Genomic DNA, 27,002 nt, shown 5'->3' on the forward strand with positions numbered 1-27,002 from the left:
GTAAGGAGGACCATCTCTAAAGATCTCAAAGTTGATAAAGACATAGACTGAAATAGAAAAGATGCAATAGCATACCAGATTCTGTTATCTAGTCCTTATTACCAGTCTTCCAAATTAAGTTAGTCATCCATTTTTAAGGGCAGTCAGATATAGAATGCATCCCAGTTTTATTCAAATAGCATTTATCCTTGTGGAGACAATTTACAGATAGTCCTCTACTTATGACCCCAATTGTGACTAGAATTTCTAGTGTAAGTCATTGTGATCATAAATCAAATCAGACTTGATTTTATGACAAATTTTGCAATGGTCATTAAGTGAATTGTTGCAGTCATTAAGGAAATCATATGTTCATTAAGTGTAACAGGCTTTTCTAATAGGCATTTCTTGCTGGAAACTGACATAAAATTGTGATCATGTGATATAGGACACTGCAACCAATCATAAATGTGAGCCAGTTGTCAAGTGCCTGAATTAGATCATGTGACTACAGGGAAAGTACAACAGTTATAAGTGTGAGTACAAGTCTTTAATTACCTTTTCTAAGCCCTTCATAATTTTAAGCTGTCATTACATGAATGGTTGTATCAAGGACTACTAGTATCTTGTATGTATGTATTTACATACATAATTTCACATACTGTCCCCAATTCAATCTTATCTATAGTTATCATGAGAAAGTTATTATAAAAGGTACACCTTCCTAAGTCTCTCTTTTTCAGACTGTTGCTTATTTGCTTGATTTCTAACGGTTACTATAAAACAAATTTACAAGTAATTTCAGTTGCTTAATATAATTATAAATAATAGTTTTCAGTTTTACAAAAAAAATGTTGAGATAAATTTGTGTGATCAAAATGTAAGGCTTTGCAGGCAAATATTTTTAAAGGCAACCCCATAGAGCAGAGGTGGGCAACTGTGGTCCTTTTACAACCTGTGGACTTCAACTCCCAGAATTCCTGAGATAGCCAAGCTGGCTCAGGAATTCTGGGAATTGAAGTCCACAGGTTGTAAAAGGGCCACAGTTGCCTACCCCTGCCATAGAAAATGCATTACAGTAATCCAATTGGGAAATGACTAGATGACTGACTGTGAGCAGAGCACCCCATCTAGGAATAGGCGCAACTGGTGCAAGACACAAAGCAGTGCAAAGAGCCTTTTAGCCACAACTACTCCCTGCTTTTTGAGTCAAGAAGGACCCCAGATTGTAGTGTGGATCTGTCTGGGCTCATAAATTTCCCTCCAGCACCAAAGACCTGAAATTGGCAGTACCCAAATCCCAGAGCCACTCATTCTTGCTAGAGTTCAATTTAAGTGAAATGAATATTTCTAATCCACTTATTTTCCTTTGCTTAGAACATAGAATAACAGAATTTGAAATGATCTTGCCTTACTGAAATCTAAGTAAACCATATCCACAGTATTTCCCTGATCCACTAATTTGGTCACTCTCTCAAAGAATGCAACGAGGCTTGATTCTTGCGTTTATTTTTCTGTTTTGTAAACTGTATAACTGAAAGAAGATATATATAATATAACTGTAAAAGTATAATAAAACCAGCATCTTGAGTGACAAACCACTAAATCTCACTCAAATGTGTGACTCTTGGAGTACATAATATAACAATTTAATGGATATTTACCTGTAAGGCCTCCTGTTTGTTATAGAATTCGTTATCATCTGGTGGCTTAATGAGGTAGCAATGATTACAACACTTTTTGAGTTCCATCATGATATTCAGAAAGCCTGAGGTACTGCCTTTTGAGCCCTTACTTAGGGCTTTGTAATTCCTTGTTAAAATCCACCTATGACATTAAAAACATTGTTGATAACAAGACTGTAGAAAACAAAACATAAAACAAGAGACATGGCAATTTGCATGTATTTTGTATCGTTCTAATAAACATAATAAATGACTTACTTGTAATACTGCTTTTGCAATGCACTCATTTCCATTCTTAAAATTTGTTCAACCTTGGCAGGCAGAGATTTTTCTACATCTTTCTTAACTCTCCTCAACAGAAATGGTTCAAGTTCTTTGTGAAGGCTTGCATAACCAAATTCCCTTCCTTTCCCATGTTCTTCTTCAAAATCTTCCCAAGAAGAGAATCTTCAATAAAAAAATCCCCCCATTGTTAATTTGCAATACATTCAAAGAGATTAAATTAATTTAAATATTAGTTTCACTAAGTATTATATATTCAGAATACAAAATAATACTTAAGAATTACAGGTGGTCCTCGTGTAATGATCACTCAACTGTGGCTATGTGTTACTTCCAGTATTACGAATAGTACATCTTTAAATAATTATGAGTTAAGGAGGGGAACATGACATTTACACTGATATCTTGTTGTTTCTATAAGCATCTAGGTGATTATCAAAGATAAAAGTAGATATTTGGACTAAACCATCAGCACCATTCATATATTGTTACCTTATAGTAAGCAAGAAAATGAGCACTGAGATTCATTCTATTTATGTTAAAAAGAAACCCTAAATCAGTTCACTGATACTGGATTTTACAGTCTACAGCAGGGCTGTCAAACTCGTGGCCCATGGGCCAGATGTGCCATGGGCTGCTTGCCCACACCTGGTTTAGCAAAGGAGAAAAAAGTCACGATTTGTCACATGATGACACAAGTTTGACACCCCTAGTCTGCAGCATTTTGGATATATTTTTTCCCTTTAAAGTCAGTGAAAATTAATTCTGAAAAGATTCTTCCACACAGCCATGTATATAATAGGTGGCCTTCATGAGAATTTGTAATTTATCTCTAAACCAGCCAGTTTAAATTTCTTGATGTAATAGTTACTGATTTTCTTAAAATTTAAAGTCTAAATATAATAAAGTAGCAAAGTTATCAAGTTTTATCTGAGTAGAAATAGCACCCAAAATACAACAGAACTGAAACAGGGTGATTCAAAAAGGTAAGTTTTTATCCATTAAAACAAGATAAATATAAACCAAATTGCAGCCTTACTATATATGTTTGTCAATAAGGCCATGCAATATGATTACCTACTTTTCTGGCATGATGAAATGAAGCAGGGACCACAGCTCTTTCAGGGAGTTTTGTAGAGGTGTTCCAGTGATAAGAAGGCGATGATTAGATTTGAAGTCTATTAATGTCTTATATAAGAGGGAGTCATCATTTTTTAATCGATGGGCTTCATCTACTCCTATAAAGGCCCAATTTAAGCCTCCAAGGAATGACTTTTTAGAAGGAAAAAAACCCACAATAAGTATGCTTCCTTTTAAAAGAAAAATATATTTAATATAACAATTTAAAGTAAATTATGGACAGTAAAAATTACACAGGTAAGTAAACAATAATATAAGAAGGCAGAGAAACCATTTTATCCAAAGCCCTGGAAGCATAGTGTTGATTAGTTTTCTTTTTCTTTTTTTCCAACAGGATGGAAATTATTTCTACCAGCCTTATCAAATCATACGTTTTTCCATAATTCTGATTGAAAGGAAGAAATGAATCCTATAGGTGCACAAGATTTTCTTTCAATCTTGTTAAGAATGTCCCCTTTCAGTTTGCTGAAGGAGGAAGTACCGTTTTCCCGAAAATAAGACCCAACCAGAAAATAAGTCTAGCATCATTTTTCAGGATGCTCATAATATAAGCCCTACCCCCAAAATAAGCCCAATAAGATTGTCAGCCAGATGGATGCATTTAGTACCGTATTTCCCCCAAAATAAGCCCTAACCAGAAAATAAGTCCTAATGTGTCTTTTGGAGCAAAAATTAATATAAGACCCGGTCTTATTTTTGGGGAAACAGGGTAGAATAAAAAGCATTCTGAAAGATTCAGTCTTCTTTTTGATGATAGGCCTCGTTTTTTCCATCTTTGAAGAGAAATATCCAAAACATCCAAGCTATATTTGATAGTTATTGGTATGTATCATAACTATCAATCTAGTTTCTTATTTTTAACTGAAAAAGTAACGTGTTTTGAATATTCAGTTATAATCTTTAGAAATTATTAAATTAATCAGTCTAATTACTAACCTTATCTTTCAGCAGAATTTCATAGGTTGTCAATAAGATGTTAAATTTTAATCGTTTTGTCTGTGGATGCATCCATTCATGAGTTCTTATCTATAAGAAAAAATCAGTGAAATACAAGGCCACAGGTTTTTTTAAAAAAAATCTATGAAACAGCTAATATAAACAATTTTATTAATTTTAAAACACACCAATATAAACACAAATTGTATAAACACATGCTAATATATGGAATAGGAAAGGAGCACAAAATAGAAATGGGATTAATAAACAGCTCTGTTTAACTTCTCTATCAGAAAGAAGGATAGCAAAAATCCATTGATAACCCATTATCCATCTGGTGAAGAGATTGAAGTGCAATTCAATCCAATCAAAAGACTTAAAAAGCAGCACTTTCAGTTTTTAAAGCTTTTCTCATTAACTGATCAAGTCAAAAGTTGATCTGAAATTAATAAATGCCAATGAAAATAAACCAAAACTGCAATTCTCTATCAACTTATTTCAACTATTGCCCCTGACTAGTGGACAAATGGACAGCTTGGTATGGGCCCTGAGGGAGTCCGGGTCACCACTGCCATTCCTACCTGAGGGGACAGTCTCCTGACTTTGCTCTAGAACATACTATATCTGCCCAAGCATCGTGAGAGGATGCCTGGAAGAAGCACCCGGCCCCCAAGGCTCCACCCGTTCCCCAGGTTGCTCAGTTCCTCAGGGCCCAGGCCTTCAGCTGATGCTGTGCAATGCCATGTCTGTAGTAAATAAGGCCCCCCTCATCTGTGATCTCGTGCAAGAGGGGGGAGCGGACCTGGCAGGTATTACGGAGACCTGGCTGGGCCCAGAGGGGGGGGGGGCCCTCATAGAAATGTGCCCACCAGGTTTCCATGCATTTCATCAGCCAAGGCCACAGGGGAGGGGAGGGGGGGGTAGTGGTTATTATTAAAGAAGATCTTAGACCGAGGGAGGCCACTGTCCCTCAGACGGCCGGCTGTGAGTCCCTCCTTGTGAAGTGGGGTCATGGGGTTCAGATGGGTGTGCTGATCACATACCTGGCTCCCTGCCATGTGGCAGCAGCCCTGCCTGAGCTACTCAACGTCATCGCCATGGTGGCAGTTGATACCCCTAGACTTATGGTCGTGGGGGATTTCAATCTGCCGTCCGTGGGTGAGGCGTCTGAGGTGTCTCGGGAGTTCATGGCTTCCATGACAGCTATGGACCTGACCCAGCTAATTCATGGCCCTACCCACAAGGGGGGAAACACGCTGGATCTAGTTTTCGTTTCTGGACAGTGGTTGAGTGATCTTGAGATAGGGGATATAGTCACCGAGCCCTTGTCATGGTCAGATCACTCTCTCCTTCACCTTGACCTTCGAACCGCTGCACCCTGCTGCAGGGAGGCGGAGCCGGTAAGATGGTTCCGCCCCAGGCGCCTGATGGAATCTGATAGGTTCCAGATGGAGCTTGGGCCATTTCCTGAGGCTCTGGCACACGCCTCGACTGGAGAACTAGCGGCCGCCTGGGATATGTCGGCCGCTGGAGCTCTGGATCGGGTCGTGCCTTTGCGGCCTCTGACCCGGCGCCGATCTCACCTGGCTCCCTGATTCACTGAGGAGCTGAGGGAGATGAAGCGCTGGAAAAGACGCCTAGAGAGCAGTTGGAGGGCCAGCCTTTCCGAATCCGACCGGACACTGGTAAGATCTCATATTAGGAATTACCTAGTGGCGATAAAAGCAGCGAAATGTAATTATTTTGCTGCTCTTATTGCGTCATCAGATAATCGCCCGGCCGCCCTGGTTAGGGTGACTCGCTCCTTACTCCACCAGGGAGCGCGGGAGGACCCCTTGGAGGGTAGAGCCGAGGATTTTGTTCAATATCTGCATGACAAAATCACTCAGATTCAGGAAGATCTGGATTCTGACTGGGTAGGTTCAGGGGGGACGACTGGGGCAGGTCTTGAGAATGTTATCTGGGATGAGTTTGATCCTGTGACTCCTGATGACGTGGACAGGATTCTGGAAAGACTAAATGCGACCACATGTTTGTTGGACCAGTGTCCCTCCTGGTTAGTGCTGGCTTCCAGGGAGGTGACGCAAGGTTGGCTCCAGGGGATTATAAATGCCTCACTGGGTGAGGGTGACTTCCCCGCCGCCTTAAAAGAGGCGGTGGTGAGGCCTCTCCTCAAGAAGCCTTCCCTGGACCAGGCAGTGTTGTCGAATTATCGTCCGGTCTCCAACCTTCGCTTTGTTGCAAAGGTTGTTGAGAGTGTGGTTGCGTGACAGTTTCCCCAGCACCTGAATGAAACGGCGTATCTGGATCCGTTCCAGTTGGGCTTCAGGCCCGGGTACAGCACGGAAACAGCATTGGTCGCATTGGTGGATGATCTCTGGAGGGCTCGGGACAGGGGTTGCTCCTCTGTCCTGGTCCTATTAGATCTCTCAGCGGCTTTTGATACCATCGACCATGGTATCATGCTGCACCGGTTGGAAGAGTTGGGGGTGGGAGGCACCGTGTTGCGGTGGTTCTCCTCCTTTCTCTCCGACCGGTCGCAGTTTGTGTTGGCAGGGGGGAAGAGGTCAACCCCGAGTTGCCTTATATGTGGGGTGCCACAAGGATCGGTCCTCTCGCCCCTTCTGTTCAACATTTATGTAAAGCCGCTGGGTGAGATCATCCGTGGTTTCGGGGTGAAGTACCATCAGTACGCTGACGATACTCAGCTGTACATCTCAATCCCGGACCACCCCAACGATGCCCTTGAAGTGATGTCCCGGTGCCTGGCAGCCGTGCGGATCTGGATGGGAAGGAACAGGCTCAGGTTCAACCCGTCCAAGACCGAGTGGCTGTGGTTTCTGACGTCCCAATATAATCAGTTGACGCCATCGCTGACTATCGGGGGCGAATCGCTAGCCCCCACGGAGGGCTCACAACTTGGGCGTCCTCCTGGATTCACAGCTGTCTTTAGAAGAGCACTTGACGGCCGTGACCAGGAGGATTTTTCATCAGGTTCGCCTGATCCGCCAGTTGCGTCCCTTTCTGGATCGGGACTCCTTAAACATGGTCACTCATGCCCTCGTCACTTTCCGCCTGGACTACTGCAATGCTTTCTACATGGGGCTCCCCTTGAGGAGCACCCGGAGGCTCCAACTGGTGCAGAGTGCGGCCGCGCGGGTGGTTATGGGAGCGACATGGCGCTCCCATGTAACACCTCTCCTGCGCGAGCTGCACTGGTTCCCAGTGGTCTTCCGGGTACGCTTCAAGGTTTTGGTTACGTCCTTTAGAGCGCTCCATGGCTTAGGGCCTGGTTATTTACGGGACCGCCTGCTGCCGCAAACGGCCTCCCACTGGCCGGTATGCTCTCACAGAGAGGGACTCCTCCGGGTGCTGTCGGCCAAACAATGTCGGCTGGCGGCCCCCAGGGGGAGAGCCTTCTCTGTGGGGGCACCTACTATCTGGAACGAGCTCCCCCCGGAGATACAGAGAATCCCGGATCTACGGACCTTCCGCCGCACTCTTAAAACCTTTTTATTTCACCAGGCTGGTCTGGCCTAACCTTTCCCATTCTTTTTTAATGTAAATTTTAATTTGCTCTTAACCTGGGGTTTTAAATTTGTCTGGGCTAAATTGATTTAATTTGATTTTACTTTTGTTCTTAATTTCTGTATTTTACGTGTTTTATTCTGTGCCTGTTCACCGCCCTGAGTCCTTCGGGAATAGGGCGGTATACAAATTAAATAAAACTAAACTAAATAAAACTAAAACACAATACAAAAAGTGATAAAATACGTTGTAATTAGTTTTGAAAACCTGCCAGCTTTGAGTTAAGGATTTTGTATTCTTTATTCATCCATTTTCTTCAAGAGATGGCATACATATTTGAAAATAATATGCAAAAGGCTGACAAGGTGATAATTTGAGGATTCTTGCCTCCTTATGTAACATACTTCCAACTGGAGTGGTTGACTTCAGAGAAAAGATTAATTATTAATAGATGTTGAGCTGGAACATTTTGGAAGACAGTATGTCTTCTCTAGAGGCTTACTTATTAGGGGGGGTTCTCACAATGTAACTATTTAAATTATGATTATGAAATTGTAGGTGAGGATGTCCTTTAGGAAGGGAATACTTGCCTAAATTATCCTGGAATTCATCACAGATTGCTGAAAATTATCAAATCTAGGATTCTGCCAAAATATTGGCATCAAGGATAACATTACCGTACTGCAAACCAGATAACGTCAATTCCCCAAACTTGTTTGGGGAACAAGTTTGCCATGTTTTTGATTTTATGCAATTATTTAGTGTTGTAAGAAATTTACTTTTCGGAATTCCTGACATTAGAATCAAAACTTACTAATGAATAAATTGAAGCCTCTTTCCTGACATTAGATATGCCATTTGGCATGGGTAAATATATGTAGAATTCACTGCAGAGTAAGTCTTGTGTTACAATTCATTACCTACACTGTTTTGTGTAGGTAAGAACATTGTTTGGATAGGACTAACTTTTTACTGTAGACTACTATCGTACTCTTTCTAGACATTTTTTCTAGCATTTAATGACTCAATGTTGACTCTTTTAGAATGCAAAACTATATAATGACTTCTTCAAATAATTATGACAATGGTTCCAAGGAGGTTTCCGGCACAATATCTGTAGCAAGAGACAATATACTCAGAGACATGTCTGTTGATATCCTTTATATTTTCTTCCTTTTTGGTCTGACTATGCCATACAAATGACAATTATTTTGTTAGCAGTTACCCATGCCTTTTTTGAAAGCCCCCCCCCCCCCCAAAGACTGTAATTTTTTCTCAAATTTTTCAAATGTTCCTGCTTGCCAAAAAATTTGTGGATCAAGGGATTACCTTAGGGAAAAGAAAAAAGCTGAAAAAATATTACTCCTAGAAAAGCTAGCTCCTTAAAAATTTCAAAGAAATATTTACATTTTATCAGTAAAACATTAAACACTTTAAATTAAAATATATTAGCTGAAAAATAATACAGGATAAAGTGGCTAATGAATTTGTTAATGTTTTGTTTGTGATAAAGCATTTCATTAAGTATCAAATGAAAAAACAAAATCCTGTCTGGAGCCGCGGCACCACAGTTGGGGAATTAGCGGGCTCTAACGAGCCCGCAGAAACCCCAACTGACAAACCGCTATCTGACCGGTCTTCGGACTGACCCCCATCTTGTAGGAATGGGGGGTGAAGAGGAGCGCCTCGGAGGGCCAAGAGGAACAGGCAAGTTCCTCGGAGGCCAGAGGGAATCCTCAAAATCGGCGGCGGGGTAGGCAGCCATGGCGGCTTCCACAAAGCCGCAGCAGACTGGGACACAAGATCGTGCAGGAGGAAGAAGAAAGAACGAGCGTTTCAAAGCTGGGTGGGTGACACCAACCCAGGCAAACAACGGGATTACTTGGAGTATTTTTTAAAATAAGACCCCAACCTTAAACAGAGGCTACAGATCCGTGGGGCTTGAAGATTTAAAAGAAAGGGGGGGGAATGGAGACCCAAAACAAACTTTGCATTAATTAATTTGGCTTAGAAGAATTTGTTTTTAATAATTTGGAAAATTGGACTCTTTTTTTTTTCCTTTGGAGTGGATTGAAGAAATGTTTTTTTGGGAATCTAAACCTGTGAAAGTTAACGAAGTTAATGAAGATTGACAGACGGATGGCTACAAAATTGCCATGAAGTCTGTGGTGACTAAGCAGGAGAGTGGATTGAAGAGATTTTACTTTCTGTTTGGAAAAGAAATATCCTAAATGGCTTTCTACTTTGGATTATTATGACTACTTTGGAATTAACATTAGACTAATGGATTTTGGAAATTTTTATCCTGTTCTGGGTGATTTTAAGAAGAAAGAAGAAAGATCTTGGATCTTTTCTATAATGGAAATTTACAGATTTAGCAAAAAGAAGGTATGGCGCACGAACACAAGACAGGAAGTGGATACATCACGCTTGGAGCAGACATTATAAGAGCATTAAAGTGATATGTAGAACTTTTAATTTGAAAAGATGAACTTTGAAGTGGAACATGTGGACAGACAGGAAAAAGAAGAAACAAAATAGATTTAAACTAAATGTAATTAAATTGTAATGTAATGCTTAAAAGCCTAAAGGAATAAAAGGTTTTTTTTTGGGGGGGGGGATTAAAACAGGAAGGTTTTTGGAATAATAAAGAAAGAAAATAATAAATGGCAATTAAAATAGGGATTTATATACTAAGTGGTTAAAAATTACAATGAGAAGTGTATACTAATGTGAGATAACTTTAAGAAAACTTATTATTTGTTGTAATATGCTTCAACTATATTCTGCAAACAAAGTTAGACCGGTGACTATGATTGATTAACATATTATTGAATGAAACTATGAAATGCACAGATGATAGAGATAAATTGTGATTTAATTCAACAAATATTGGAAATGATGATTACTATGAAATATAATGAGAATTAATTTTGATAAATATGCTGAGACATAGAGACCAAATAGATAATTATGATGTAAGGGAAAACTAAAATAATGAGGTGAAGGATACTAACTAGATAAGAGTTAGAGACTCGGAGGAAGTAAGTGGGAAAATAATTAAAATGCTGGAAATCAGCTAAACAATGGCAGGAGAGTTAGAGGAGACTATGCTGTAAATCAGCCAAACATAAAATGCTGGAAATCAGCCAAGCAATGGAAGGAGTTCTGGAGGAGATTATGCTAGAAATTAGCCAAATAAAATATGCTGGAAGTCAGCCAAACAATGGAGGGAGTCTGGGAGAAGATTATGCTAGAAACTAGCCAAATACAATATGCTGGAAATCAGCCAGTAACGTTGGGAGATCGGGAGGAGATAATATTGGCAATAATCTCAAAAGAGTTGATAACTTGGAGAATAAGCAATATGTTCTTGTGATAAAACTGTGTAACATGTGGGATATCAAATTGGAAAGTTTAAGATATTTTGATTTGATAAAAAGGGTCAAATAATTAAGATGTTGATAAAATTGTGTTTTATAAATATTAACAAAATGGAGTTGTTTTGAAATTGAACTTGATAATTCTGGTGATAAAATTGTAAGGTATTTAATTAGAATAAGACACTAGAATATTGTTAATAACTATTTGGATATTGATTGAGATATAGATACAGAGATAATGAGTTAAAATTTAATTTGAAACTAAAACTGTATTGATATATTAGATTTGTTTAGAGTAGATGAAAGTGTTAGAATTTTATGTTTAAATTTGTTTTTTTTTTTCTGTTTTAAACTTTTAAAAGATGTAAATGGAAAAGTGGAATAGAGCGTGTTAAAAGAATGTAAGCATGTTAACCATCTATGACTGGATCGAAACTCTGTTCTTGAAAGTTATATTTTATGTTTATGTTTGGAAAAAAATAAAAAAAATTTACAAAAAGAAAAAAAAAGAAAAAACAAAATCCAGACTATTCAACCATGCTATCAGCTTTTAATTCTATCTGTAGCCAATTAAAGAGATTTGTTAAATATAAATGTTACATATGAGATCTATTTCCTATTTTACAGTCTGTTTTCTCTTGTTCAACCAAATATCGAACTATTAAATAATGTCACTATATTTTAATTAATGTCTTATCTAAAAACAAATAATAAATAATAAAAATTAATATAAAAACTCTTTAATAAAGATGCGGATTAAAATTACACCACTATACAAATAATACTTCCAGATCTGTTTCCCATTAATTTATAATTCCACTTACCACATTTCTACTGGTAATATCTCCCAAATAAACTACGGCATTCATCTGCGGAGCCCATGTCTGGATTTCTCTTTGCCAAGATGTAAGGGTGGAAAGAGGTACTACAAGAAGGAAAGGTCCATACAACTGATGCTCATGAAATAAATAATTCAAAAAGGAGATGGTTTGTATTGTTTTGCCTAAACCCATTTCATCAGCAAGAATACAGCTGTTTCCCCTGTAAAGTGGTATGAACAAAATAAGTTAAACATCACATACAGATTCATTAATTCCTACATGTTAGAAATTATTATGATAGCATTAATTTCTAAATTTGACCAATATAGTCATTTAAATATTAACATTTTACTTATTTTTACAATATTTATTCATATTGTAATTCACATGGAATCAAGGGGATAAAGGACTGAAAAGATTTGTTTACATTATTATTTAATTGCATAAGCTTTGATAGATCATTAAAAAATGAAACAAGAATAAAGATACAAAAAGCAAAGTAAAAGTTACAGAACTACTAATTTATCTGCTCTGCAAAAAACAAAACAAAACCAAAAAACCCACCACACCTTTTGGTAGCCACATTCTCCCCTTCCATTTATTTCCCAACTGCTAACCACTACCTAAATATTTATAGTATACTTTGGTTAATCATTGGATGTTATTCCTAGTATCTGTTATTATTTTTAATTAATCACTTGACTCTTTTCCTAAAAGCTATTATTCAAAATATCTGAATTTACCTTTGCTATACAATGTGTCGCATACATACATACATACATACATACATACATACATACATATATATATATAGAGAGAGAGAGACAGACAGACAGACAGAGAGACAGAGACAGAGAGATATAGATATATACCGTATTTTCCGGCGTATAAGACGACTTTTTAACACATGAAAATCTTCTCAAAAGTCTTATACGCCAGGTGTCGTTCTCCTGTAACCAGGCAGACCAGCCCGAAATGGCTCTGGCAATCCAAGCTCTGACGATCTGCTAATCAGGCAACTCAGCTGGGATCGCCAGAGCCATGGAGAAGGGAAAAACTTTTCCCCCTCCAGCTTGCTTACCTTAGCTCAGTGGTTGGGGGTCAAACAACCCTTTCACAGGGGTTTTGCAGGTGGTGCAATACAGAAAAACGAGCGCAGCCCTCGCCATCCGGAATGAATGGTGCTGTTGTGGCGGTGGGGGAGGGGGCGGCAGAAGCGGGAAGAAGCAGCGTTTGCGATGGCTGGAAGCTGTGGGAATGAAGCACTACTTTCATTTGTACGGCAACAGCATTCCGCCTTGGTATATTTGTGCCAGCCAGTGGCGCTAGGCAGCCCTCCTCTCCTGCTGCCTGGGACTCAGAGTGGTAAATGGCATCTGATCTGGAGAGCAGCTGGATTTTGCTCTCTAATCCGGATGCCAGATCGGCCCCCTGCAAACTCTCGTCTCTCGAGGAGCGCTCCCTGAAGCGGGTCTGCGGACCAGTCACCGTTTACCCCTCCGAGTCCCAAGCATCAGGAGATGAGGGCTGCCTTGTGCTGCAAATATACCAAGGCGGAATCCTGATGCCGCTCTTACAGCAGAGAGAAGCCGGATTTTGCTCTCCATTGCAGACACCAGATCGCCCCCCTGCAAGTTCTCTTCTCTCAGGCAGCCCAACCAAAGTTTCCAGCCCCGCTTCAGGGAGCGCTCCTCGAAATATGAGATCTTGCAGGGGGCTGATCTGGCGTCCGCAATGGAGAGCAAAATCCAACTGCTCCCCGGACCAGTCACCATTTACCGCTCTGAGTCCCAAGCAGCAGGAAACGAAGGCTGCCTTGCGCCGCAAATATACCAAGGCAGAATCCCAATGCTGCACTTTCAGCAGAGAGATGAGGGCTGCCTTGGCCATCGGCTGGCGCAAATATACCAAGGCGAATACTCATGCCGCACAAATTCAAGTAGTGCTTCGCTCCCACACTTCTTCCGGCCCTCAGTCTCTCAGGGTGATGTTTGACTTCCTCTCAGCCCCAAGACACTGGCTGGCCCATGAAATGAGAGCAAGAGAGAATGAGAGAGAAAGAGAGAGAATCAGAATGAGACAGAGAGAGAAAGAGACAAAGGATGAAAGAGAGAATGAGAGAGAGAGAGAATCAGAATGAGACAGAGAGAGAAAGAGACAAAGAATGAAAGAGAAAGACAGAATGAAAGAGAATGAGAGAAAGAGACAGAGAATCAAAGAATCAGAGAGAGAATGAGAGAGAGAGAGACAAAATGAAAGAGAATCAGAATGAGAGGGAGAGAGAGAGAGAAAGAGGGGGAGAGAGAAAGAGAGAATGAGAGAGAAAGAGTGGGAGAGAGAGAAAGAGAAAGAGGGGGAGAGAGAAAGAGAGGGGGGAGAGAGAGAAAGGGGGACGGAGAAAGAGAGAATGAGAGAGAGTGGGGGGAGAGAGAAAGGGGGGAGAGAGAGAGAGAGAGTGGGAGAGAGAGAGAAAGAGGAGGAGAAAGAGAATGAGAGAGAAAGAGTGGGAGAGAGAGAGAAAGATAATGAGAAAGAGGGGGAGAAAGAGAATGAGAGAGGGGGAGAGAAAGAGAAAGAGTGGGGGAAAGAAACAATGAGAGAGGGGGAGAGAGAAAGAGAATGAGAGAGGGGGGAGAGAGGGGGGGAGAGAGAAAGAGAATGAGAAAGAGTGGGAGAGAAAGAAAGAGACGGGGAGAGAGAGAGAAAGCGAAAATGAGAGAGAGAGAAAGAGAGAATGAGAGAGAAAGAGTGGGAGACAGAGAGAGAGAGAGACAGAGAGGATGGAGAGTGCCTGAAGGACCCCATCCCGTACTGGGAGTCCAGGTGCTTCAGCAAGCGGGGCACTGGATTCGTATTAGTGGTCTGCGAAATTTAAAATTATGAAGTTGGTGGTCCCTGAGGTCCAAAAGGTTGGGGACCCCTGGCCTAAGACCATCGGAAAACACATATTTTTGATGGTTTTAGGAATAACTTTATCGTTGGGGGTCACCACAACATGCGGAACTGTATTAAAGGGTCGCGGCATTAGGAAGGTTGAGAACCACTGCCTTAGCTGCTTGCCTTGCTTCGCTTGCCTGAATCCATTCCATCATCAAGCCACTCCCTGCCTGCAATCAAGCAGGCAGGGAGTTGTGGACTTCAACTCCCAGAATTCCTCAGCCAGCAAAACAAAGCTGGCTGAGGAATTCTGGGAGTTGAAGTCTACAAGTCTTAAAGTTGCCAAGGTTGGAGACCCCTGTTCTATTGGGTAAGTTTTTTTCCCCTTTGGGATCTTTAAAAAAAAATTGTTAATTGGGTTTTTTTTTAATTGTTCTTTTTTAGACCTAGCCATTTAAAGTTTAGGAAGTTTTAAATTTAGCTTTCATATAAAAATAAAAATAAAATAAAATAAAATAATATTTGTGCAGCTTTCTGAGATTTAGTGTGTTTCTGTAGTGTTTCACTCTAACTACACAAACACACAAAATCTCACAAAGCTGTATGTGGAATTTTGTGTGTGTAAAGTATGAAAGTTGGGTTTGGGGGCTTTTTGTGGCTGTGTGAGGTTCCTGCTTGTTGCAGGGGCCATTTTGGGTCTAGCATAGCTGCTTTTACATTGTGGATGAGCCAGTTGTGTTGTGTTGTGTTGTGTGTGTGTAAAGTGTGAAAGTTGTTTTTTTGGGCTTTTGAGGTTCCTGCTTGTTTCAGGGGCCATTTGGGGTCTAGCACAGCTGCTTTTACATTGTGGGTGAGCCAGTTGATGCTTTTTTAATTTTTATTTGGTGTGCATTGGAAGAGGGGTAGTCTTATACGGCGAGTATAGCCCAAACCCTATATTTTAACAGGAAAATTCGGGGGTCGTCTTATACGCCCAGTCGTCTTATATGCCGGAAAATACGGTGTGTGTGTGTGTGTGTGTGTGTGTGTGTGTGTGTGTGTGTGTATATATATATATATACACACACACACACACACACACACACACACACACACACAATTACAGCTGATTTTTGTTACAGCTGTTAAAATACATTATGCATACACACATACTTAATAAATTTTCATACTTTTATGTTTTCTAGAATTATTCCTAATAAAAATAATTGTCAACTCAATGTTGAGTTTCACATTTTCTGAATGTTTGCTGTATTTTCTTCTAATAGTTTTTCTGCGTAACTACTATATGTGATATATTTTCCTTTTTGGTGTAGTTTGTTGCTATATAACTGGCTGGCAAGTTTTTGATCTTCATGGTTTAATAAGACAACAGTACTTTTCTCCCACTTTGCTAAATTAGATTATTAAATACATTTTAAAATTCCAAGGAGCAAGGAAAGAATAGATTTTATCTGATCCTAAAACTGTACTTTGGGTTAAACATATACAGAAAGCAAGATTCTTACTTCTAAATGTACTAAGGCCCCAATAAGCATCAATTTTGCAAAGTCCCTATGTTAAACCTGAAATATCTTTAGAATATAATTATTATTTTTGCACCTTCAAGTATGAATGGAACATATTTATGCTGATAAGAAAACCTGTTTAGTATAGTGGTTAGGTCACTGGCCTAGAAACTATATGACTCTGAATTCTAGTCCTGCCTTAAGCACAAAACCAGCTGGGTAACCTTGGGCAAGTCATTCTCTCAGTCTTAGGCAATGGCGAGCGTTCCAAAACAAGAAGCAAGAAGTCCAGCCAGTTAAAGGTCAAAGTAAATAAATAAATAAAAAATAGTCAGCTAAATGAAAATGTCTATGACACTTATTTTCTGTTAGTAAAACTGAACAGAGCAAATATATATATGCACTTTAATATATGGTTGTAAGATTTTAAATATGTACATACTTGCACCATGAATGGGCTAACCAATTTAGTCCATTTAATTGATAATCTCTTAACTCTAGGTTTTCATGACCTCCAATGTAATTAGGTTGCTTCTTTAAAGCCACAAATCTTGGTCTTTGCTTCAAAACCTACCAAAGTAAAAAAGAAATATTTTTATTCCTTATTTAGCTTTCAATTGAAAACCTGAATTCTATACTATCTGACATTCAAAAACAACAGAGATACCAAGTTCTAATGGTTATAGGAAATAAAGAATGACTAATGTAAAAAAAATATATAAAAATTTAAAAACGCATCACTATTTTGTGGCAGTAATCGTACACATACATGACAGTATTGGGAGCCTTTGGCCCCAGCCTATCAGAATAAACTCCCTTTCCGTCTGTCAGAAACCCATCGGCTGAGGCTAAAGATCGCCAGGGAGAGCAAAATAGCAGCTGACTGCGTATGACACAACATGCCATGTAACTATATCTTGAGACCCTATAATAGAATAGAATAGAATTCTTTATTGGCCAAGTGTGATTAGACATACAAGGAATTTGTCTTTTTATGCACTCAGTGTACATAAAAAGAAAAAAATACATTCATCAAGAATCATAAGATACAACATAGTGATAGTCATAGGTTACTAAATAAGCAATCAAATCATATTAGGAAACAAATAAAACAATATAAATCATAGAGATACAAACAACAAGGTTATAGTAATAAGTGGGAGGAGATAGGTAATAGGAAGGATGAAAAGAATAACCTCTGGTCACGAATGCTTCTGACCATGACCAAATTGGGTTCAGATCAAAAAAGTCATGTAAGTTTTGAATCTTGTTGCGAACGCATACTCGAGTGGAGATCAAACACGCCGCGGTCAATTTCCCCTTACATGCCTTTTTTTTGTAAGCGCATGCTCAATCAGTCTTGCTTCCGCTCATGACCAAATTGGGTTGTGATCGAAGTTATGGAACAAATTATGGTTGTGACCAGAGGTTCTACTGTACAGTCTTAGTAAATAATTTTACTAAGTATTGTGGGAATTATTTGTTTAGCAGAGTGATGGCATTCAGGAAAAAACTGTTCTTGTGTCTAGTTTTCTGGTGTGCAGTGCTCTATAGCATCGTTTTGAGGGTAGGAGTTTAAATGTCCAGGATGCGAGGGGTCTGTAAATATTTTCACAGCCCTCTTTTTGATTCGTACAGTATACAGGTCCTCAGTGGAAGGCAGGTTGGTAGTAATTGTTTTTTCTGCAGTTCTAATTATCCTCTGAAGTCTGTGTCTGTCTTCTTGGGTTGCAGAGCCAAACCAGAGAGTTATAGAGGTGCAGATGACAGACTCAATAATTCCTCTGTAGTACTAAATCAGCAGCTCTTTGGGCAGTTTGATCTTTCTGAGTTGGCGCACAAAGCATTCTTTGTTGTGCTTTTTTGATGACATTTTTGATGTTAGGTGTCCATTTTAAGTCTTGAGATATGATAGAACCTAGAAACTTGAAGGTCTCTACTGGTAATACTGTGTGGTCTAGTATTGTAAGAGGTGGTAGTATAGTTATCTATCACCATTTCTACGGTTTTGAGTGTATTTAGTTGAAGATTGTTCTGGTTGCACCACAAGGCTAGTTGTTCAACCTCCCGTCTCTATGCAGATTTGTCGTTGTCTCGAATGAGACCAATCACTGTTGTATCATCTGCCAACATCAGTATTTTAACAGAGGGATCTTTTGAGATGCAGTCATTGGTGTGGAGAGAGATGTGGAGAGAGCACACAGCCCTGGGGGGCTCCTGTCCTATTTGTACAGGTATCTGATGTGATTTTGCCTAGCTTCACCTGCTGTTTCCTGTCTGTTAGGAAGCTTATGATCCATTTACAAGTGTGGTCAGGTACAGCTAACTGATTTGATTTAATTAGAAGAATATCTGGAATAATGATATTGAATGCTGAGCTGAAGTCTACAAAGAGGACCCTTAAGAATGGAGACTCAGTAGCTGAAGCAATTTAATACTAACACCTAATATTTCTGCTTATTTTTCCCTATTTATTTTCCTATTTAACTGATTGCTTGGTTAAATAAATAAATTAGCCTGCCTATTGAAGGTACAAAGGTAATGCTGATGAAACATGTCATTTTTCAAGTATTCTTCACAGAATTTAAATGATTCCACTGTTACTTATGATTATATTTTTATGTTTTCAAAAATATTTTAAACAGCCTCTCTCTTGCTAGTTTTTGCATAAGTTGGTTAACCAGGGACTGTCATCATGGAATGCCAATCTTGTGATCCATGACTGAAAACAAAGGTCCAGGAGCTTGTTCTGAGTTGCCATAGTTTACTGTGGATTGAATAGCTATCCCAATTTGGAACACCCTCAGGAGGAAAGTTTTGTTTCATACTTGAAATAAAAAGCAGTTTCTGTATTGGCATATTCCTAGATGTTTCAGAGAAAGACAACCTTGACTGAATCACCACTTAGAATGTGATATGTTTGTTTATCCTGAGGACAACTCGATTCATATTTATTGGATTTATACATGCCTTTATTTATGGACTTTATTCATTTGCACAATGAAAACGTCTATGTTTTAAATGCTGAATATGATACATTTACTAATAGAATTTAAAGTTTACCTACCTTACAATCTTTAAATGGAGTAGTCTTCGACTGATTTCTACTAAAATACTCATCAATGCGTGACTGGAACTTTTTTGCAATAAGAGCTCCATCTTCCCAGCTGCACTCTGAGTAAGGGAGACCTTGCCATTTACAATAATAATCTGGATAACCTGCTGCTGACTTCTGATTAGAATGGGCTATAGAAAATAAGCATAAAAATGAAAAGCAACATTTTCACTTAAATAATGAATCATGAAGAACAGATTGTACACAAAACCTGATTAAAATACAATACTCGTTAATAATGTCTGAGTTTGAATGAATGTAATTGTTTAACAAGGAAAGATTTACGAAAAGAAAAAAAGAAAATGGAAAAAGTGACAAATGTTTTGAGAGAATGGTTAATTGCTTGGAGATCTGTGAATGGGAGTTAAAAAGCTGAAATAGCATCAGAGTAGAAACTGGACTGAATAAAAAAGGAACAATGCAAGAATGCAAGCTGAAGAGGCAGCCAGAAGCTTAAGCCTGGGAAAGCCAGAGACAACTTCAATGGAAGGTACATGGGAAAGGAAATTGTTGGATGACCTCAACCAGTGGTTTCATGTATATGCTAAATAGGTGGGGGGGAGAGTTCAACCCTAGAGTAGCTCACAAAAAAGGGGTCTACAGAATGTCCTCTTCTCCCCCAAATCAACACCAAAAGTGAACTGCATGTAGACTCCTAAGGAAAAGGTAAAAAAACTTGAATAGTTTGAATTAAGTACCGTATTTTTCAGAGTATAAGATGCACTGGAGTATAAGATGCAGTTTAGTTTTTGGGGAGGAAAATAGGAAAAAAAAACCTGCCTACCAGGTATTCATCTGGCTAGCGTCCTTAGTTTGGTCAGCTTCAGCACATTAGTTTGCTGGTTTTTATCCCCTGCTTGGGGATAAAAAATAGCTTCTAAAGGACAACTGATCTTTGGAGAGAGAAGCAATGAGAAAAACAGGCAAACCATGCTTCACTTGCTAGCGCCTCGTTAGGGCTAAAAAAAACCTTCACAGCTGAAAGTGGGAGGGGAGGGAGCAGGCAAAGCACTTCACTGCTAGCATGTTAGGGGTGAAAAAAACCTTCACAGCTGGGAGTCTGTGGAGGGAGCAGGCAAAGCAGGGAAGCGCAGATAGCTTCACTCATTAGTGCCTCCTTAGGGCTGAAGAAGCACTTCGAAAAAATTACATTCGGAATATAAGACGCACCCAAATTTTCAGGTTCTTTTAGGAGGGAAAAAAGTGTGTCTTATACTCCGAAAAATATGGTAGAAAGAAATTGGATGACCAGACTTATGTCAGTTGTAGAAATAATACAGTGCAAATTACCATCCAAAGAGATGGCGGGGGGTGGGGGGGTGGGGGGTACAAGGATGGTAGAATGCTCTCCACAAAGGGGGGCACTCCATTTAGAGAGAAGGAAAAGCCACAGGGAAAAAGGGTTGACTGAAGCTGGAAGGATATAAGGAAGTAAATTAGTCAACTCCATTATCAGAATGGGGAGTGGAAGGGATTAGTGAGGAAAAGATAGTATCAAAATAGTAATATATGAGAGGAGATAGGGGATGAGCTGCCCTACTTTAATTCCTCCTCTCTCCACCTCATCTTGGTAACCAAGTAGTGGGACACTGCTATACTATGGTATCAAACTATTGTTCCTGAATGTCAGGTTTCTCCATAATATAACCTTTCTCATTCAAATTCTGATCTTGGATCAGCAGATGGATTAGGCAAGTATTACTGAGATTTATATAGAAGGGAGTGATATGCCCAGATAGGCATATCTTCCTCTTGGAGATATGCCCATCTGGGTATCAATGATGCATTAAAATCAGAATCAGAATAGAGCTAGAAGGGACTTTGGAAGTCTTCTAGTCCAGCCCCCTGCTCAAGCAGGAAATCTTGTACCATTTCAGACATTAGACGTAACCCATAGTAGGGAGGAAGAGGATGAGGAGTTATTGTCTAGAAGACTACATATGATCAGAGATAGTCTTCCACAGATAATGTGAGGATGGGACTATTACAATCACTGTCCTAAACAACTAATTTCATAGGGCACTTCTTGAAGGTTTCCCCAAAGCCCTGATGTACATTCTGTAGGATACTTGATCTGCCTATGGAATAAGGGGTTGATATTGGCAATTGACATGATTGCTCCTGCATTGCCTCCTGGTCACCAATCCAGTAAATTTTTGATTTGGCAAAAGCTTGAGTGCAATCAAATACAGGTTATCAAAATTGATAAGAATTTAAGTTTAAGCTTACAATATGACAGAAAGAGTGGTGAAGTAATTATATTTCTCTACTATTACTGCATTTACAAATTCAACAGCATTGTTTAAAGTTAATTTATCTATTTTCAGCAAAACCCAGATAGTAATTTTTAAGAGAGTCACCGTGATTACAACAGCTTTAAACCTAAACAAATAAATAAAATACATTTAAAATAATGTTTTATATAAATATTATCAATTTAAACATATTTGAATCATGTACATTTCAAGTTTCAAGTTATATCACCTACCAATAATTCTCTCTACAATTTGATACTGCTTATGCAAGTCATCTGTAAGCTCTTGCTGACAGTTGTAATATTCTACATCTTCTGGAGAAGCATTTTTCAGCCTGGAAAGAAAATATGCATGTTAGTGACATCATTAAAAATAACACTGATACCGATTTCAAGGTATGAAAATACTCTATCTAATGAGATGACAACCACCCCATATATGACATTTACAGAGTTGTGACTTTCAATGGTTGGGTCCTGAAGGGTAATATGAATAGTGTGGCTTCTTGACTTCCCAATGTTATCCTGCACAACCCCAAAAACTCTTTCTTAAATATTTAGATAAAGATTTAGGCTAATATGGAAGATTATCTAATGCATTTAGGTATTATCTTTCTGACAAGTTACTAAAAATGGTTTATAATTATACAGCAGGTCTGTAAAACTCTCACTTATGGTTTTAAGAAAATCTTGAAAGACAGTTTGATTTCACAAATCTTCAAACTTAGTTTGACCTCCCAGCATCCATTTTCAGGGAGGGTTGATTTATTATTTCATATTTTTTTACTAGTTAATCCCTACTATTTTTTAAAAGATATTTTCACTGTATCTTTTATATGTTAACATATAACCCACCAGGGACATTTTGTTTGGATTAGCTATGAAAATTCATTAGCTACGAAATATAAATGAAGATTATATTAGATAATCAATTATATTATTAGATATAAATAATAAAAAAACCAAAAATTATAAAAAAGAATAACAAGAAAAAGAAACCGCTAGTTAACAGTCACTTCGGGACCTGTTGACATGTACTTCATGGCCTAAAATCTAATCTTTTCCTTATAGCACATGAACCTTAGTTTCAGGAACATGAGGACATAGGAAGAACTTTCTGTTGATACCAAGGTATTTAGATCCTAGCCAGGGGTATGAAAAAGACTAGAAATAGCAACATACAAAACATTCCATGCACAAATTGTTCTGTGCATGGAACAGCTACCCTATGCCTTGTTTGTAATGAGGATGAAATAGGATTGTATGGGTCTAAATATGGACCAAAACACCACAATATATCAAGCAGAATGTGTGGATAAGAATATGGAAATATCACAACTAAAGAATTTCTTTGAAAACAGCATGTATGGAGATTAGCAACCATGGCTAAGAGAAAGGATGGGCTATGAAGATTATAGGACAGAAGCCAGTGGAATAGGCATTCTGAGAACCTGTCACTTATCACTAGTAATCAGTTTCATAATTAAAAATATGCATACAGGCTAATACACTGGCATTGGTGGTTAAATTGGGGCAGGAGAAAAGCAAGAGGCAAAGTTCTATAAAAATGGGTGGTCAGACTGGTTAAACATGGATTGACTATGGTTGAAAGGAGAGAGCAGGTGCTGCGAAAATAAGTTGGGTTGGCTCCACTTGGAAAAAGATGGGGTGACATGCACGAGTCTTGACTTACTTGCCCTATAAAATAATTCCAGAATCCTTCTGGATTTTGTTTCAGCTAAAACTTTTTGGTATAGACCAGTTTAATTGAGTGGTTATGGCATCAAGCTATAAATCAGGAGCCTGTGAGTTCTAGTCCAATCTCAGAAATGAAAGCTGGCTGGGAGACTTTGGACTAGTCACTGTCCCTCAGCCCAACTCATCGCACAAGGTTGTTCTAGAGTAAATAGAAGAAGGAGTATTCACCACCCTGAGTTATTTATAAAACTAATGAAGGTGGGATTTTAAAAAAATCTAAAAAACCCTAAAATAACTAAAATGTCTGGAGTTTTGTTTCTGCTGAATTCAGGCTGACCTAACAATGCTTCAAGCAGAATTTCTGGAATCCATGGTTTTCTGTCATTGTTTTTAAAAAGGATTTTTTATTTCATGTACACCCATAATTGGAACTTTAGTCAGATTTTAATGACTTATACATAATTGAGCCAGAACTAAGTTATATTGAATATTCTTTTTTCATACAATTAAAAACAAGGCACCATCTTGCTATAGACTGAAATCATCTCATTTTTATAAAATTAATCTTTTAACCAACATATAACTTAGCCAACAAAGTTTAGTAAATAGTAGTAAAATAGTAAAGTTTACTATTGCTAAAAAAATCAACAATGCATTTTCGAATAATATTGCATAGCTAGTATTTGATCTGTACATTTCTGAGTATAAAATTTTCAATATGAATTTTTACACATTCTGTGCAACATGAATCAATGTAAAGAATAATTCTCTTATTATTTTCTAATGCAGACTATGGCAGGAGTTATACTGTTGCACCCTTATATGTTCATAACTTCAGCAGAATTGTCTTCTTTTTAACTGAAGATTCCATTTTAAATAACATTGGTTTAAAGACAAAAATTAGATAGCTTTTTAGAATAAAAACATCTTCCCAAATGTTTAGCAATGATTATGGATATTTATTTTCATCCAATGTTTTTTAAAGTCTAGTAAAGCTGTATCCTGTATCCTGCATAGTAAATCCCTGGATTTACAGGTATTCCTTGATTTACAACCATTTACAACCATTTATTTAGCAACTATTTGAAGTTACAATGGCACTTCAAATGACAAATTGACTTATGATTGGTCCTTGCACTTAGGATCGTCACAGCATCCTCAGAGTCAAATGACAAAAAATTGGCAGTCAGCATGCATTTACGACAGTTGCAGTGTACTGTGGCCATATATATATAATCACTGTTTAGGAAGTGTTTAACGAGATTGTTAATGACTGTGTAATTCACTTAATAAATTGGCAAAAAAAAAAAAAATCAACTGCAACTGATTTAACAACTGCCTTGCTTAGCAACAAAAATTCTGGTTTCAATTGGGGTATTAAGTTGAGGACTACCTGTATTATTAAATATTTTACATTAAAAAAAAATCTATTCATTCTTCTGCTAAACCATGAAGATATCCTGAATTTGGCGATCAGGAGTACTGATATACCTTGAATTTGAAAATATAAATTATTTAATGACACTTGCCTTATATATCATGCAAATATTATACATGTTAAGAATATGTTATTATAATTTGCAAACACTCACCAACGCTTAGTTTCCTGATCCTTTTTCTTATAGTTGTCCAGTTTCTTCATTCCTCTAACATTCTGCTGCTTTAGAGTTTCTTCAGTTTCCCAGGTATTATGAATATGGGACCAACCTTTCCATTTAATCAAATACTGCATATCACCAGATTCTTTTGATTTATCATATCCTGCATTTGGATCTCCATCAGCTTCAACTGCATAGATAGTGGTTGTAGCACCAGTTGCTGAGAAAAAATAGTCAGTTTAATGACTAAATGGAGTATAAAATACTAGATGGTTTTAAGATAAAAAATTCCGAAGGCATTTAATGCAAAAATGTGATGCAGTATTGTCAAATTAAAAGTTTCACAGAAATAATATTCTGCCAAAGAATTGACTATTGTGATTTCAACCAATGTAAAACAAACTGTTAGTGATTGCCGTAAAATACCAAGTTAGACTCAGGAACTTTGGCTAGAGATGCTGATTAGCTGAAGTTTCCTTTTCATGCTGGGCAATCACTAGGATATAGGTAGATGTTGCTTACTGACTGTCTTGTTCAGCAACTGTTCAAAGTTATAATACGGCTGAGAAAAATAATTTTATGACCCATGCCCAAGTTTACACCCTTTGCACTGTCCGAGTCACATGATCACTGTTACAGTTAATACATAATATCTGTGGCTGACTATTATCTCCCCCCCTCTTTGCAGAACTGAAAGATTGCAGAGGAAGGGGTTACAAGAAAGTAAACAGGCACAACAAAAAAATACGTAAGGCAACAGCCATGAGTAGGCTCAGGGCTTAGAACTGCAAGTGCACTACTCAAACTGCCAATTGTATTCCTCATTGCATGTTTGCTTACTTACGTGTGATCCCTTGTTCCCAAATCTCTCCATTCTGCGGGGGGGGGGGGGGGGGACGACAATAAGAAAACCAAGAAAGATTTCTTAGAAATCATTTGGGTTCTTCTTTTCCTCCCTTGTAGGGAGGAGAAAATGCTTAAAGAAGGGGGGAGGAGACAAGTAATCATTTCTTATCTACCTGACCTGTTTTTTTTAAATTCCTCTCCCCCCCCCAGTAATTAATAAGTGTGAAATAATTGTAAGTGTGAAAAACAATAAGTCTTTTTTTAGTGCCATTGTAACTTTGAAGGTCACTAAACGAATAGTTGAAAGCTGAGGACTACTTGTATATCATGTAGTAGTATACAAATAATGTCTAAGTGAGCTAAAGAGAATAAGTACTTTTATTAATGAGTAAACCATCAAATCTTTTATATGAACATATATTTTCTGTTATTTTACATAGAAAAATGTATATTTAATGAAATTTTAAGATATCGCAAGCCATTTGGCCCCAAGGTAGCCTGTAGCCATTCAATGTACACTGAAATAAAAACAAAACTATAACAATTATGAATATATTTTTCTAATGTAAATTGAAGATTACCTCCTTTTCGTCCAACGCGACTATCCATAAATTTTTCAATTGTTTCAAATTCATCTTCTTCAGGCTGTGGAACATCCTCTCCACAGACTTCTAGGAGATCATCTGAATCCGTCTTTGCTTCTTCAGCTTCTTTATAACTAACATTTACTGTTGCCTGGCGGCGAGAACCTCTTTTATCATAATCATCATCATCATCTGATGATGATGATGATGAGTCAAGTTGTCTTTTTTTCTGCACTGAAGTTTTCTTTCCACTTTTTTGTTTTATTCTTAAATAATAAATAATAGAAAAATAAGTCTTTCAAAACATTATTGAGTCAATGCCTGGAAAAAATGACTGATGAGTATTCTTAGAAAACTGTGGGCTATACAAATACTGAGATTTTTTGTAAACTTCTTGAATAAAAGGTTGGAAACTGTAAAGTATTAAAACAAAGCAACTTCACTGCTCTAGTATCTGCTCATTTTTTTTTCTTCTTGTACAATAATTTCAGCCCATTCTTTTGCATATGGAACAGGACATAGTACACTACTGAAATAAATGAGGAATGTAGTTTGAATGCTGAATAATGGACAACCTACCTATCAAAGTGATCCAAACACTGGATTTCTCTATAGCATTTATTATGAAAAAAAGCAGCTGGAATCTCAACTATGATGTTCCATGTGCTCCCTGGAATGTTAGATTAATATATCAACTATCATTTGGAACCAAAAACATTATCCTGACTTTTTAAAAAATACACCATGATATACAAAAGCAAATTCAATTAA

General features: G+C 38.1%; 1 protein-coding gene across 2 annotated transcripts in view; it reads right to left on the bottom strand.

The window, feature by feature from the left end:
* CHD1 (chromodomain helicase DNA binding protein 1) overlaps positions 1 to 27,002 on the bottom strand; it is a 67,583-nt gene that overhangs the window by 21,652 nt on the left and 18,929 nt on the right. For both annotated transcript variants that reach the window (XM_034440737.3, XM_034440736.3), the window contains exons 7-16: positions 26,229 to 26,497; positions 24,796 to 25,021; positions 21,740 to 21,840; positions 19,204 to 19,382; positions 16,579 to 16,706; positions 11,758 to 11,974; positions 4,023 to 4,112; positions 3,028 to 3,218; positions 1,923 to 2,111; positions 1,644 to 1,806 (exon numbers count right to left, since the gene is read on the bottom strand). In XM_034440737.3, coding sequence (XP_034296628.2) covers positions 1,644 to 1,806; positions 1,923 to 2,111; positions 3,028 to 3,218; positions 4,023 to 4,112; positions 11,758 to 11,974; positions 16,579 to 16,706; positions 19,204 to 19,382; positions 21,740 to 21,840; positions 24,796 to 25,021; positions 26,229 to 26,497 — 1,753 coding nt within the window. The remainder of the gene's footprint in view (positions 1 to 1,643; positions 1,807 to 1,922; positions 2,112 to 3,027; positions 3,219 to 4,022; positions 4,113 to 11,757; positions 11,975 to 16,578; positions 16,707 to 19,203; positions 19,383 to 21,739; positions 21,841 to 24,795; positions 25,022 to 26,228; positions 26,498 to 27,002) is intronic.

This window comes from Pantherophis guttatus, chromosome 2 (assembly GCF_059756535.1).
Source record: "Pantherophis guttatus breed Tessera chromosome 2, ASM5975653v1, whole genome shotgun sequence".
NCBI lineage: Eukaryota > Metazoa > Chordata > Lepidosauria > Squamata > Colubridae > Pantherophis > Pantherophis guttatus.